The following is a 12,487-nucleotide window of genomic DNA, read 5'->3' as shown; positions in this document are numbered from 1 at the left end:
TAAAATAATCTCTGAAAGTTTTCTGTGCATCTTTTACTTTGCTGTACTAAATAAAGCTAAGCACAATCAGCTATCTTAATAAGACACCTAATTAATGAGTTCACTTCTTGTTAATTTAGTCTCAGCATGAACCCGGCTGTTTAATGGAGGCCTTCATAGGTTTACTAGGAAATAGTAGTGAACAAACTTGAAGGCAAAGCAAACTCAGCAGACAGGTCAGGAGATTCCTAAAGCAGAGTTAGAAAACCACATGCCAAGCATTGAACATCTCACCAAGATCCCCCTAAAATTCTTAAATAATACTATTTTGTGTTGCGATAAAATATATTATTTTTATGCCATAATGCAGAGGACACTACAAATGGACTAAACTTAGATCCCTTTGTTAGTGCTTCTGCCAACTACTCGTATATGTGTAATTTGATGAATTTTCTCCCAAGTTCCAATATTAAACGTGAGGCTAAGATTGAAAAAATAACTTTTTATGTAATGACTATATAAAATTCTATATTCAGTCACAATGTTGGGTTTTTAGGCTAAATGCCCATATCCTAAAGATGGTGCTTGAATGGCTGAAAGTATATGTCTTAGTCTTACCTTTCATAATGTCACAGAGTTTTTGCTTATTTTCACTATGAGGAATGCAGTGACTTCATCAGGATATAATGAGGTAACAGCTGCTGGTCAGACAGAGTTTTACCAGACACTAGTGCAAAAAAAGCGGGCTGCTGATAACGCTTCAAGTAAACAATATGATCAACCTCTGGCTTCCTCTGCTTCCTCTTAGACCTTATCAAGCACTGAATTATTTTTCACTTTAACTCACACTCTGCTAACATGCTCATCACCCATTGCCAAAACACACTCAGTTTTATGACAGGGTGCTGGCTCTGGCAACACTCAGTCACTTCTCCATATCTGAATAGAGTGTTTGTGTACGTGCGTTTGATTGGTGTGTGGGTGTGTGTGTGTGTGTGTGTGTGTGCGCGTGATCCATGCAGATGTGTTTGAATTTCAGTGCATATATTTTACTGTCTTTCCCTTGCTGATCATTTGGTATTTTTATTTTTTATAGCAAGATTATGTTTTTTTTTTTCAATCATGTCACTTTCACCTTTAACATTTGACCTCTAAAATTTTGCTGTAAGTGAGCAAGGGAGCACTCATGCCTCATATTCTTTTTTTCCCCTCTTTAAAACAAGCCAACAAACAAAAATTTCCCCAAACCTGACTTGTAAAACGATACTCTGTAGATATCTGTGCTCAAACTCGCTCTTTCTTTTTTCTTTCTCCCTCTCTGCCTTTCTCTTTCTCTCTGTATATGTGTATTTCAAAACTAGAGGTACAATTCCATCTTTGATATTGTTATCAGTTCCACAGTGATGAGGGGTGTGTGTGGAAGACCCACTGCAGCTCTGACCTACTTGGTGCAGTGAATGGGCTGCATGGAGGCTGTTTTTATTGAGTGTGTTTGTGCGGGCGTGTGTGCATGAGTGTGTGTTTGCTAATGCTCTGGGTTGGTGTGTGGACACAGGGAGTGTGAGAAGCTGGGTGTTTTGACAGCTTTAGAGTAGTTCCAGCACAGAGCTGGGGGCAGAAGGGGGGGATGAGTAGACCTGTTGGAGGTTCGGGGGAGCTGTGGGGGTGAGAGCAGGGTCAGTGGGGGAGATAAGATGAGGGTGAACACATTCTCCTAGAATGCTCCTTGGTCATTAAAATGCTACATGATATCTGGTTCTTGGTGATGGATAAACTCATGAGATCATCTGAAACGCTTCAGATGAACCTTGCCTGTGCAGTAAGGAAAACAACGTTTTCACTTTATACCAGCTAAAGTAAACAGATAGAGACTTTGAAACACACAAATGGCAGAAATTCCAAATAAATAATGCAAATAAGTTTGCAAACTATAAAGTCAGTTGTTAGGCATGTATCAGCTACAGTGTCTTGCAAAAATATCCATCCTTTTTCACAAAACTCCCAAGTATCTTGCTGAGATTGTGTCTGGTAGACCAAAACAAAAAACTTATTTGTGAAGTGGAAGATGAATGATAGAGCACAACTGACCAACCACGGCTGTTCACCAAAACTGAGCAGGGAGAACAATAATCAGAGAAGCATCTAAGAGGTCCATGGTAACTGTGGAGGAGTTGCAAAGATCCACAGCTCAGGTGAGAAAATCAGTTGAGATGACAACGATTATTCATGCACTCCACAAATCTGTTGACATCGAGGAGCGGCAGGAAGTGTGTGCTGTATGTTATGAGTCAGGTAGGAGACTTAGCAAATAATGAAAGAAGCTGCTCAGCTGAGACCGGAATGTAATCTTTCCCCCCCACATGTAAAATGCTACACACAGCAACAAATGAACCCTGCACCTACACAGTGAAACATGGCGGTGGCAAGATCATTCTTTAGGTATGCTTTCTTCAGCTGGGACAAGGCAGCTGGTGAGAGGTGACAGAAAGATGGATGGATATTCACCTTCTAACAACTCTGAGTATACGGAACTACAGTGTAACAGTTTAGATCAAAGCATTTCAATGTTTTAGAAGAGTGAGGTCAAAGTATAAGATTAAATCCACGTACAAATTTGTAGAACTTGAAAATTGCTGCTCACTGATGTTCTCCATTCAACATAACTTAATCTATTCTTCAAAAGAAAAGACTTGCAAGTGATTTTGGAAAAAAAAGTGTTTCAAGAAAACTAAACAATCAGAACAGGTAAACAGAAATGGACACCACACTTTTTAGATTTTTATTTTTAATAAATGTTGAAAACTTTTAATAATTTACTTACACTTTGCAATAAATATCATAGACTGGGTTATTTGTGCTTTAAAATCATAATTCTTTATGTTCTTGTTGTTTTCTATTCACTATTTTCCCGAACCAGTGAATTTTTTTCCCTTTGAAAAGGTAACAAAATGACCCTGAGGCATGTTAGAAATGTCTATTTTATTTTTTTCCTCACACAAATATGCATTTGTTCTCCAGCCACACATTCATTCACAGTTGGTCAAGCATTTATGAGTCATTTTAAAACTGATATTTAATTTAACTAAATCAATTTTAGGGTGTGACCTTTTCAGTTTGAACCACGGGAAAATCGGGTAGCAATAAAGACACTTTTTATCCCAACACCAAAATGCCAAAGAATGACCACAGCTCTTTAATCTCAGCCCGGTGTAAAATCTATGGGAGCACATGTCCCTCTCAGTCCATAAAAGTGAGATAAAACCGATGGGAAAAAGAGGCAGCCTGTTTTGTCCCACTGTAGCTGAAAAGGCCAGACATCACCTCAGACTGTGCGGCTCAAGAGTTCTCACAGAAGTTCTGCTCTCCAACAAAAGGGGCTGCCTGTCCACGGCTCTAAGCCCTCTCAGTGCCAGTGGAGCTGAACCCCTGCTTTCTATCAGCATTCCTGCCCATCTTTCATGCTGTTCTTTTCTGACCATGCCAGCTAGGTCAGGGAGCAGCATTTTCTCAGGGTTACTAGACAACATTGGACATGGAGATTAAAAAAAATAGAAATGTAGAAATGTAGAAATGCCTAGCAGCGCATTTAGCTTCAGCCCTGCTTATTTTGATACTGATTGTACAAATTGTTTGCTACGCAGCTATTATTATAATAAGACGTGCATATTGTGAGCAAACAGGGATGCAATGAATTATGCAAACAAGTCACCTGTCAAAAAAAATTTTTTTTTTGGTGTGCTATAATATGACAATTCTTTGTTTACTAATGACAGTTTGACATGAACACTAATCCACACCAGGATCTGCTACAAAAATGGAAGCCGCTGTTGCAGTGAACTATGCCAGTTGATGCCTCCTTTGTTTCCCTGTGACCAGTACCAGTATCTGCCAGTAGATGTCTGTCTTCAGTCTTACTCAGATATTTGAATAAAGTTAGGAGATCCTCTAAACAAGATACACATATGACCAAATGCTCCAGGATATTCACAGGTAATTATTTTAGGTTACAATAAAAAAAAAACCCAACACATTCATATTTTATTAAAAGCTGCTGTTTAGATTTGATTAAACCACAGACTAAATCAATGCAACGTTCCTCACCTGTAAGCAATTTTTGTTGCCTGGTGACAAGGAAATTTTTTTTTTCTGTTGTTTTGGTGCTGCTTAACATTCCAGAAATTAATCCTAGGAATCCTAGGAAGGGACTAAGAAAATGTGGGACTTTCCCGGATTCAGTCAATGATCTGCCTCTTATGTGCGACTTTGCTGGATTCACCATAAGTAACTGGTTGTTATGGGGTAACTGCTATGAATGAGTGCTCAAAATAACCATAATGCCATACAAATTCCTCGACTTTGCCTGTGAATAATTGCAAAGGATGCTACCTGTTATTTACAATGTGATTGTTTCCTGCACTTCGCTTTTCTGTGAAACCTTGAAGTGTTTAAGAGGCACCACATACATACATATATCTGAGACATTGACTACAAGTGCTTCAGTCCTTGTTTTAAGTCAAATAAATGTGGCATTTCATTTTGAAGTCAAGGTCCCATAATCTGGTGGAAAATTCAGAGCAGCCATCTTCTAGGAAATTTCACGAGTCCACAAGGAGAAGCGTGTTAGATAATGGATTAATGGATAGCTAAACATGCAGTCATCTTTTTAAAATTATGTCATTAAAATGTTTTATTGGTGTGGTGTAACATTCTAGTCTTAAATGAACACATCAGTTGTAGCGTAATTAATTTCTATTATGTATTTAACTTTGAGAATTGAGTTAAAGAAATAAGTAAGCTTTTCAATAGTACTCCAGTTTATTGAATGTGACTGTAGATACTAAAATGAAGGAAAACAAACAATATTTTAAACATACATGAGGATGGGTTGCTGTCCTTAATGACTCAGTGCTGTCTATCCTCAAATAACTGACTGCATGATATTGCAACAAGGACTCAATTGAAATGTGACTTTGAATCTGTCTCTAAGATTGGGTTGATATCTTATGTTTGTGTACACTTAAATCTATTTGTCTTGTAAAGTGACCGAGGTAACATTTATTTTGGATCGGGGCTACAGAGATAAACTGAGTTGAGTAGAATTTTGGTATATTAAACTGAAAGACCCCCTTTCATATATCTTTTAGTCAGTATGAGCCTGAAGAACACTACTTGATATTTTTTAAAGTTTCAAGACAATTAGGACTTAGGTATTTGAAATAATCACAAACATTAAGGTATGGTTTTATTTTTCTTTATTTAGTGGATTTCGTGAAAACAACTGCTTTTGGAGAATGGAAAAGAACGAACGATGTTAGCAGAAAACGTACCAAACATGAACGCCTCACAGGATGAGTTTGGCGTCCTGGGTAGTGACGCAATGCCGTGGGGGCGTGTCTCTGGTTAAATCAGCTGGGGCAACAACAACACAAAGGGGGAGGGCGGCTCAGCTCAGACTATAGAAATTGATCGACAAGTTATGCTCAGATTTAACTCGGAAAAGCGGGCGCGTGGAAACAAAGCAGCACGTCATACGGGCGAGAGTCGGTAATAGTTGAGCTTAGAGAGAGGCGGGTAAGGAGGTAGCACCACGGGGAAGTAAGAGGAGGAGGATGTTTCAGGGCAGAGGTCCTGTCTGCAGCTTTCTGTGCTACTTGACAAAGAACGGAATCAACGCGACTATCTTTTAGTTCTTCGTGCGTTTTTGTCCGGTTTGAGTGGCCGGCTGAACCCCCAGCAGACTGGCATGTGGGTCAACTCCGGAACCGTCGGAAGGTAGGGACCCCCTCCTGCAGCCAAACCGAATCACATGCTCCTCTTTCGATCTTTATTGTGCACAAAGCAGCCCTCTCGCCACGTTTTCTCCATAAAAAAAGTGCGAATAATTATCGTTTTATCGTTTTGAGATGCATACATTCCCAGTTATTCAGCTGTGATAGATGTAATTATCCAACTACAGGCGGTTTACCAAACGTAATTATGTGTTATGTAAGTAGGTCATTTCATTGATAAATTATTGGCATTTATTAGATTCAGCACGTGCTGCAGAGACCATTAAATTATTATTCGGTGTCATTGTGAAGCGGATGGGCTTGGCTCATTACGCAAGACTCCTCGTCGCATCACTTGGAATGGATAGGCTTATGCACCTGCTTTGTGTTGCATCTGAAGCCTGTGTGTTTTACGTTGTGGGAGGAAAACAATGGGCTGCCTGGGTTATTGAGTCGCTTAAAGAAATGAATGAGCCAGGTGGTTATGAATGGGGAGCACGAGGTTCTTTTCATTGATGAGTGTAGCCATACTACATCAGACTATTTACTGCAACCATGCGGATCACAGCTGGGACGACAGATAAAGGGGGCGAAATCTTGCAAGATACACACCTATTCTTTGCAGCATGTACAGATACTGGCATGCTGTAATGCTGATCCTTGGGCTATGACGCCATCGGAGAGATTGTGTTACTCAGGTGGGTGAGTGGCTGATGGAGAAGCCTCTCACTTCCACCTGGACATAAATAAATAATGTCCTCTGTGTTTCTCTGGCCATATTTTCACTTCCCGTCAGGAGCAGATTAATCATGTCTCGAGTTTTGGAGTTGCATAAATATTTGGCACAAACAGATTACTGCGCAATCTTTGTATTTTGGCCAATTAAGACCTATTTTTTTCCCCCCTCATTAAAACATGCCTGGTAATGGACTCAGTGTGATCATGGCTCATCTCATTTTGTGCAACATCAAATAACATTTTTTACTTTGTGCAGTTGTCATTGTGGTCAAAAGAAACTCGTCCCTGACGTCTAAGCACATACTCACTGACTTTGAGATTAAGGTACAATTTGGCCAGAAATTCATAACCATTTCATCAGCACTCCAGTTAATGAATCAAAAGATCACAGCTGTCATTAGGTGCACTGTCTGGCGGATTTGTAACAGAGCTACCTATTGTTCTGATTAGGCATTAAGCTTTGACTGTGTCAACAGCTTTGAGATAACAATGTGCTGCACTCACAAACCCACATGGAAGAGTGAGCCTGCATTACATGGCTGGCTTGAATGTTGTGACCCTTGAAACAGGCTGCTGTGGCAGACACACAGAGGTAATAGGGCTTCAAATTGTGCACATGCTTGTATGTGTTTGCTATTTAGTGCTGTGAATACAGATAACCAGAAAAGGACGACTCAGATGGATTTACTCCTAATTAGTATTTGATAACTAAGGTTCAGATTAATTTGTTTACATGTTATGACAGATACAATATTGCATCTGATTCACAGGACCTCCTCAGGTATTCTTACCACTTCAATTTTCCCTGTTTGGTCACTTTGCAGCAACAGACTTTATTGTATTTTTATTTAGATTTTCTATGATAGACCAATAAAGAGTAGTGCGTATTATGAGGTTGAGCAAAATTGAGCTTGTTTTTTAAGTATTTCCTCCAAATAAAAATCTGAAACAAGTTGTGTGTATTAAACCTCTTTTGCTCTATACCAAAAGAATATCCAGTGTACTTCAATTAACTTTTCGCCCTGCAAAAACCCTCCATGTTGTATAAACCAACCCTTCGCATAATCTTTAACAGACATTGCCATCAAGAAACCTGGTGGTGGACATTGGTCAGAGTTGATGCAATGATTGATAGAGCTAAATAAATGGCAATCTTGAAGTAAAACCTGCTAACGTCTGCAAAACAGAGACAGAGGTAGAGGTTCACCTGCAAGGACATTGACCCAAGCTACAGTAGATTGATTATTTAACATTTCCATGTCAAAGTTCAATTGAGATGTAAGAACTGAGCATTGTTGTTCTAGTTTTATTTAAATAATGCAATGACAGCAGTATAAAAATAATTTGAAGGAACGATACTGCTACACCCTTGACTGTTGTAATTTTCATCAGTGGTTAAAAAAATAGGTGCAAAAGGAAGAGATGTATGCAAAAATAACCTCCTAGACATTAGAGTGCGGAACAGAAGGGAGGTAAACAAACGAATATAGCACAAGAGATGAGAGGAAAGAGTAGGTGGAAAAAATGGACAGGGAGAAGAGAGGATGAGCAGAAGGAGGAAGGAGAAGACGATAGGGAGGGAGAGAAAGGAAATGAGGGCATTGAGAGGAGCCCGTCTGTGTTTACACAACATTATTGCTGCTATGAGAAGAGAGGAACATTCTTTTTTCTCTAAACCAGACTGATATGTAACTGCTCCAAATAATAATAATAATAATAACCAAAAAACATTTTCATTTACTGTCACATAGATGTACAGATAACATTGTCTGCCCCTGGCTGGTCTTATTATTGCCAGTACCATCTGCATAGTGGGACAGAATACGTACATACAGGCGTGTGTGTAAATGTCTGTTCTTGTGTGTCTGAGTCTGAGGTCTACTGTCAGCCATCCAGGGAGTGATGCAGCAGCTATGAACCAGGTTATGTAACCAGTCTGAGCCAGCTGTGCCTGTGGCAGCCACTGTCTCCAACATATACTCATGCATCCAGGCACACACTATCATACACACCTGAAGAGCTTGCAAGTTTGTGAGGAGAGATAATACCTTCCATTCAAAACAGAAAAAGTTGTTTAAACAAAAAATTAGGATTGCACCAGAATACATCGTTTTCCACTGTTACGTTCTTGCACCTTCGACTCTGCAGTCATGCCTGTGGTACTGCAAAGTGGCCCATGCATCAAATGAGTGTTTGATGTCTTTGGGTGACAGGAGCAAAGGCTGGTGTGATCTTTAGCACCAAGAAAGTTGACAAACAAGCTGTGAATGGATGCAGGGTTTAGGATGAGCGGCCGCTGACAGTGGATCACTGACGTTGTTACATATCGGAGAGACAGAGGACAGGCAGGTTGGGATAGCGTGGGAGGGATTTTTGCTTAATGCCATTTCTTGGTTACAATTCAGGAAAGTCTGAGCTTAGAGACTTACTAAAGGAAATGCAATCTGGATATTGAACCTGAGAAATAAAAATGGGAGGGGAAGAGGAACGCACTGGAGTGACGTAAAGGGTGAAGAATCAGTGAGCTGGAGCATTACTTGGAAATGTAGTGCCCCAGGGTAGGAGCATTACAGCTGAACCTACTCAGGTTCCTACAGGAACCTACTCAGCTGGCAGGGCCTCAGAATAGAACAGATTTTTAAAGTAAGTTTGTATGCAGTGAGAGGTCAGAATGATTAAAAACTGCACGTCATCTAATAAAGCCAGGCTGGCCTTGAAAGAAATCTGCAATGAGACACAAATTGTTCCCATTAAGTTACAATTAAAATCTTAATAAAATGTTTGAGATGCCAGAGTAAACTTCATGTTTATATTTGTATCTATTGTCACCTATTTGTCCACTAAATACAGAGCCACATTTTACCATTGAGCCTCTTTGTCCTTGCAGACTGGTTTACTGCCTCGGTTAGAGCCAGGCAACAGATAAAAGTCTAGACGCCTGTGAAAAGTTCACTACAGGTCGCTGACTGAAAATGAAACCTGATCTCTCCAGCTTCTCTGTCTGCTGCTCTGCTCTTTTAACACATGCCTTTCTGCCTCTGCTCGTTTTTCACTCATAAATAGACAATAAATGTTGAACTCTGAGCATGCATGAAGCTGAATGAGTGAATTATAATTGTGCAACTGCAAAAAATAGTCTTCATGCCTTTTCCATATTTCATTACATCTATAAACTTTGATGTATTTTATTAGGGACTTGTATCATAAAGCAACACAAAGAAGTTCAGAACATTCAAGTTAAAGGAAATTGCTGCATGATTTAAACATTTTCTTACACATCAAAATGTGAAAAGCGTATGCTCCATATATATGTGCACCTAGATGTTATATTTTTACTTATTTGTAGTTGCAAAATAACTCAATATGAGTCAGATTGGATGAAGAGCTGTATTAAATTTACATTTTCTAGTTCTGACACAAATTCCATTCCTAATTTGATTTAGGTCTGGGCTTTGTCTTGACTGGTTATAATCCTGAATGTTTCTTTTTTTTTTTTAAATCTAAGCCATTGCATTGCAGCTTTGTCAGAGGGTTCATGAGAAGAGAGACATCAATCCCTGGTCCCAGGCTTTTTGCAGGTTCCAACAGGTTATTTCCCAGCTTTGCCCTTTACTAAGCTCCATCAAGTTTCTCATCAACTCTGACCAGTTTCCCTGTCCCTGCTGAAGAAAAGTAACCTTACATGTGTCACCAAGGAGATGGTGTCCTGCTGGGGATGGTGATGTTCAGGGCCAGTTTTCTGTCACATAAAAAATATGCGCTATTTCACAATACAAGGCCCTGCATCTATTCAAACACAGTGCACCACAAGTTTGGTATTATATGTTGACTTAATGCATGGCTGAATGTTTTTGGCTTAATGTGCAGTCCCAGATGTAGTTGATTGATAGGATCTCTTGATTCCCCTGCAGATAGTGTCTGTATCACATCACCACACCCTCACCACCACCCCTTCTGGTTACATCACTGCATGGATGGCCCTAAGCTCATCAGCACACTCGGGCACACACTCTCATATGCAGCTTCCAAGCTCAAAAGGGTAGCAGTAAAGGACTATAGACTATACTCTCATGTCACATCTTTCTTTCTTTTTTTTCAGTTGTGACTATACATGAGAGAATTGTGATTTACAAAGGCGAGAGACTCATCAGCAGTAAAAGCCGTGATTTGTTCCCTTGTGCAACCTTGGTTATTGCTGGTCTTGCCTTTTTGATCCCTGTTGGCATGACTTAGTGACTCTAGCGCTGCTCCCTCTCTCTTGTAGAGAGATTAATAATTCCTTTCCTGTCTTATATTTTCAGCAATTTTCTCGGCTTATCTACTGTCACACAGAAAGCACAAGGATCTAACAATGATAAACATCCCTTCTCCTGCTGTGTTCCAGAGCCAGCAATATTTTCCTCCAGTTTCAAGTGTCCTTTGAATCATGGGAACAACACAGAAGCACTTGTACACTTGTTGCTTTCACAACTGGTTGTTCATCTCATCTTTTCCCACAACACAGAGAAATGCTGCTTCGGCAGCTGCCTTCAACATTTGGCAGGCTGCTGTTAGATAACTGCAAGGTTGCGTTTCTTTTATTGCCTCTTCTGTCTCCCTGTACTACGTGCCTCCAAATGTGTCACAGCCACACAGGTGCCAAAGGAAAAGGGATATTTATAACTCCCTAAGTCATATTAAGGCAACACGCCTGAAAGCACGCCTTTCATTAACTCTTTCCCTCCTTTCCAGATAGATATGTATGACATCTTCACATCCTGGTGGAGGTGATTTGACACCCCTTAGAAGGAAGTCTGTTAACCTAAATATACCTGAAGTGTTAACATGGAAAGTTTTCAGGTCTTTAAGTAAAAGAGCAACACCGACTTTTGCAGATAGAATGAAAATACCTTTCATGCTAGAATAGCAGGTCATGCCTGGATAGCAGGACACATGGTTCACATGTCTGATGAGTAGTGGCCATATTTAGCTACTGGTGTCTGTCTCTGCTGGGCTGGACTGAGGGATTGTGCTGGCATGTGCATCAATGTAATAACAAGCAAAGGCCTTTATGAATGTTTCAGTTGCTCTATTTATGGGGTCCTGCTGTGGCTCTTGGAACGACTTGCAATGACGGATGAGCTGACTAGATGACTGCAGACTTTGAATGTGTTTATGGGGTGACGTTTTTCTTTTTCCGTTTTTTTTAATTTTTTTTGGCAGTGATTAAGTGTATTCCTTCAGGAAGTCTTTAAGTGGGCAGTATTAGTGAGTGTTTGGACATGTTAGAAATGTTTGTAAGCTGTTTAATGTTAAGGGGATTTTGATAAGCTCTTCACAGCGTTTGTTCAGTTTAAAAGAGGAAGTCGGCCGAGCTGTACATAACTGCTTCCTCCTTGGGCTGAAGTTAAGCTGACAGGTGGTCACTCATGTATTCACAATTAATTTTTTCCTTTTACCCTTCAATACGTGAGTAACTGGGCCAAATTTTTTGAGTAAAGAAAGAAGTGTTCTAATAAAATTTCCCATTTTGTTAAAGATTTATTATTTTTCTTTTGCTTGACTTAATCTTTAAAACACAATAAAGATTTGATGTTTGAAATATTTTTTGTTCACTCAATTTTTTTTTTTTTTTTACCATTTTTAAAACATTTTGGAACTTGTAAAAGAAAAGAACTAGTATATTTAGTGTATATGTGTGTGTTTTGATGTTGACATGTATATTAAAGTATGTATGTATTTTTTATGAAAGTCTACAGGTAATGCCTTCTCCCCTTCTCCATGGGTGTGGCTTTAACCACTTCTTCCCTGGTCAGCCCTGGCCAGATTTGACTCCATTCGTTAATCCTGTGCGGTTCCTCCATGTTTCTTGTAATCACTTCAGGGATGGTACAACATTCGAAATTTGGTTTTAACCCTGCTTACCCTGTAAGAGTCCAACTTGCAGTGGAAATGTTCTCCTGGATACTCCAAAAGTGAACCAATCCATTTTCTCACATCCTTATCCCATTGGGGTCGGGAGG

At 39.7% G+C, this 12,487-nt stretch overlaps 1 protein-coding gene across 4 annotated transcripts in view; it reads left to right on the top strand.

The window, feature by feature from the left end:
- Positions 1-12,487, top strand: part of rhobtb4 (Rho related BTB domain containing 4) — a 41,263-nt gene that overhangs the window by 15,254 nt on the left and 13,522 nt on the right. Inside the window, exon 1 of one of the 4 annotated variants that reach the window (XR_003597580.1) lies at positions 5,406-5,751. The exons of 2 other annotated variants lie outside the window; for them this stretch is intronic. Coding sequence is in view for 1 of the 2 variants with exons in the window: in XM_028033717.1 (XP_027889518.1) it covers positions 5,723-5,751 (29 nt within the window). In the remaining variant the exon portion in view is untranslated. Of the gene's footprint in view, positions 1-5,405; positions 5,752-12,487 lie in introns of those variants that run through there. One more of the 4 variants, XM_028033717.1, reaches the window with a different exon arrangement.

Source organism: Xiphophorus couchianus, chromosome 12, assembly GCF_001444195.1.
Source record: "Xiphophorus couchianus chromosome 12, X_couchianus-1.0, whole genome shotgun sequence".
NCBI classification, from domain to species: Eukaryota; Metazoa; Chordata; class Actinopteri; order Cyprinodontiformes; family Poeciliidae; genus Xiphophorus; species Xiphophorus couchianus.
This window is presented reverse-complemented; position numbering and strand designations above follow the sequence as displayed.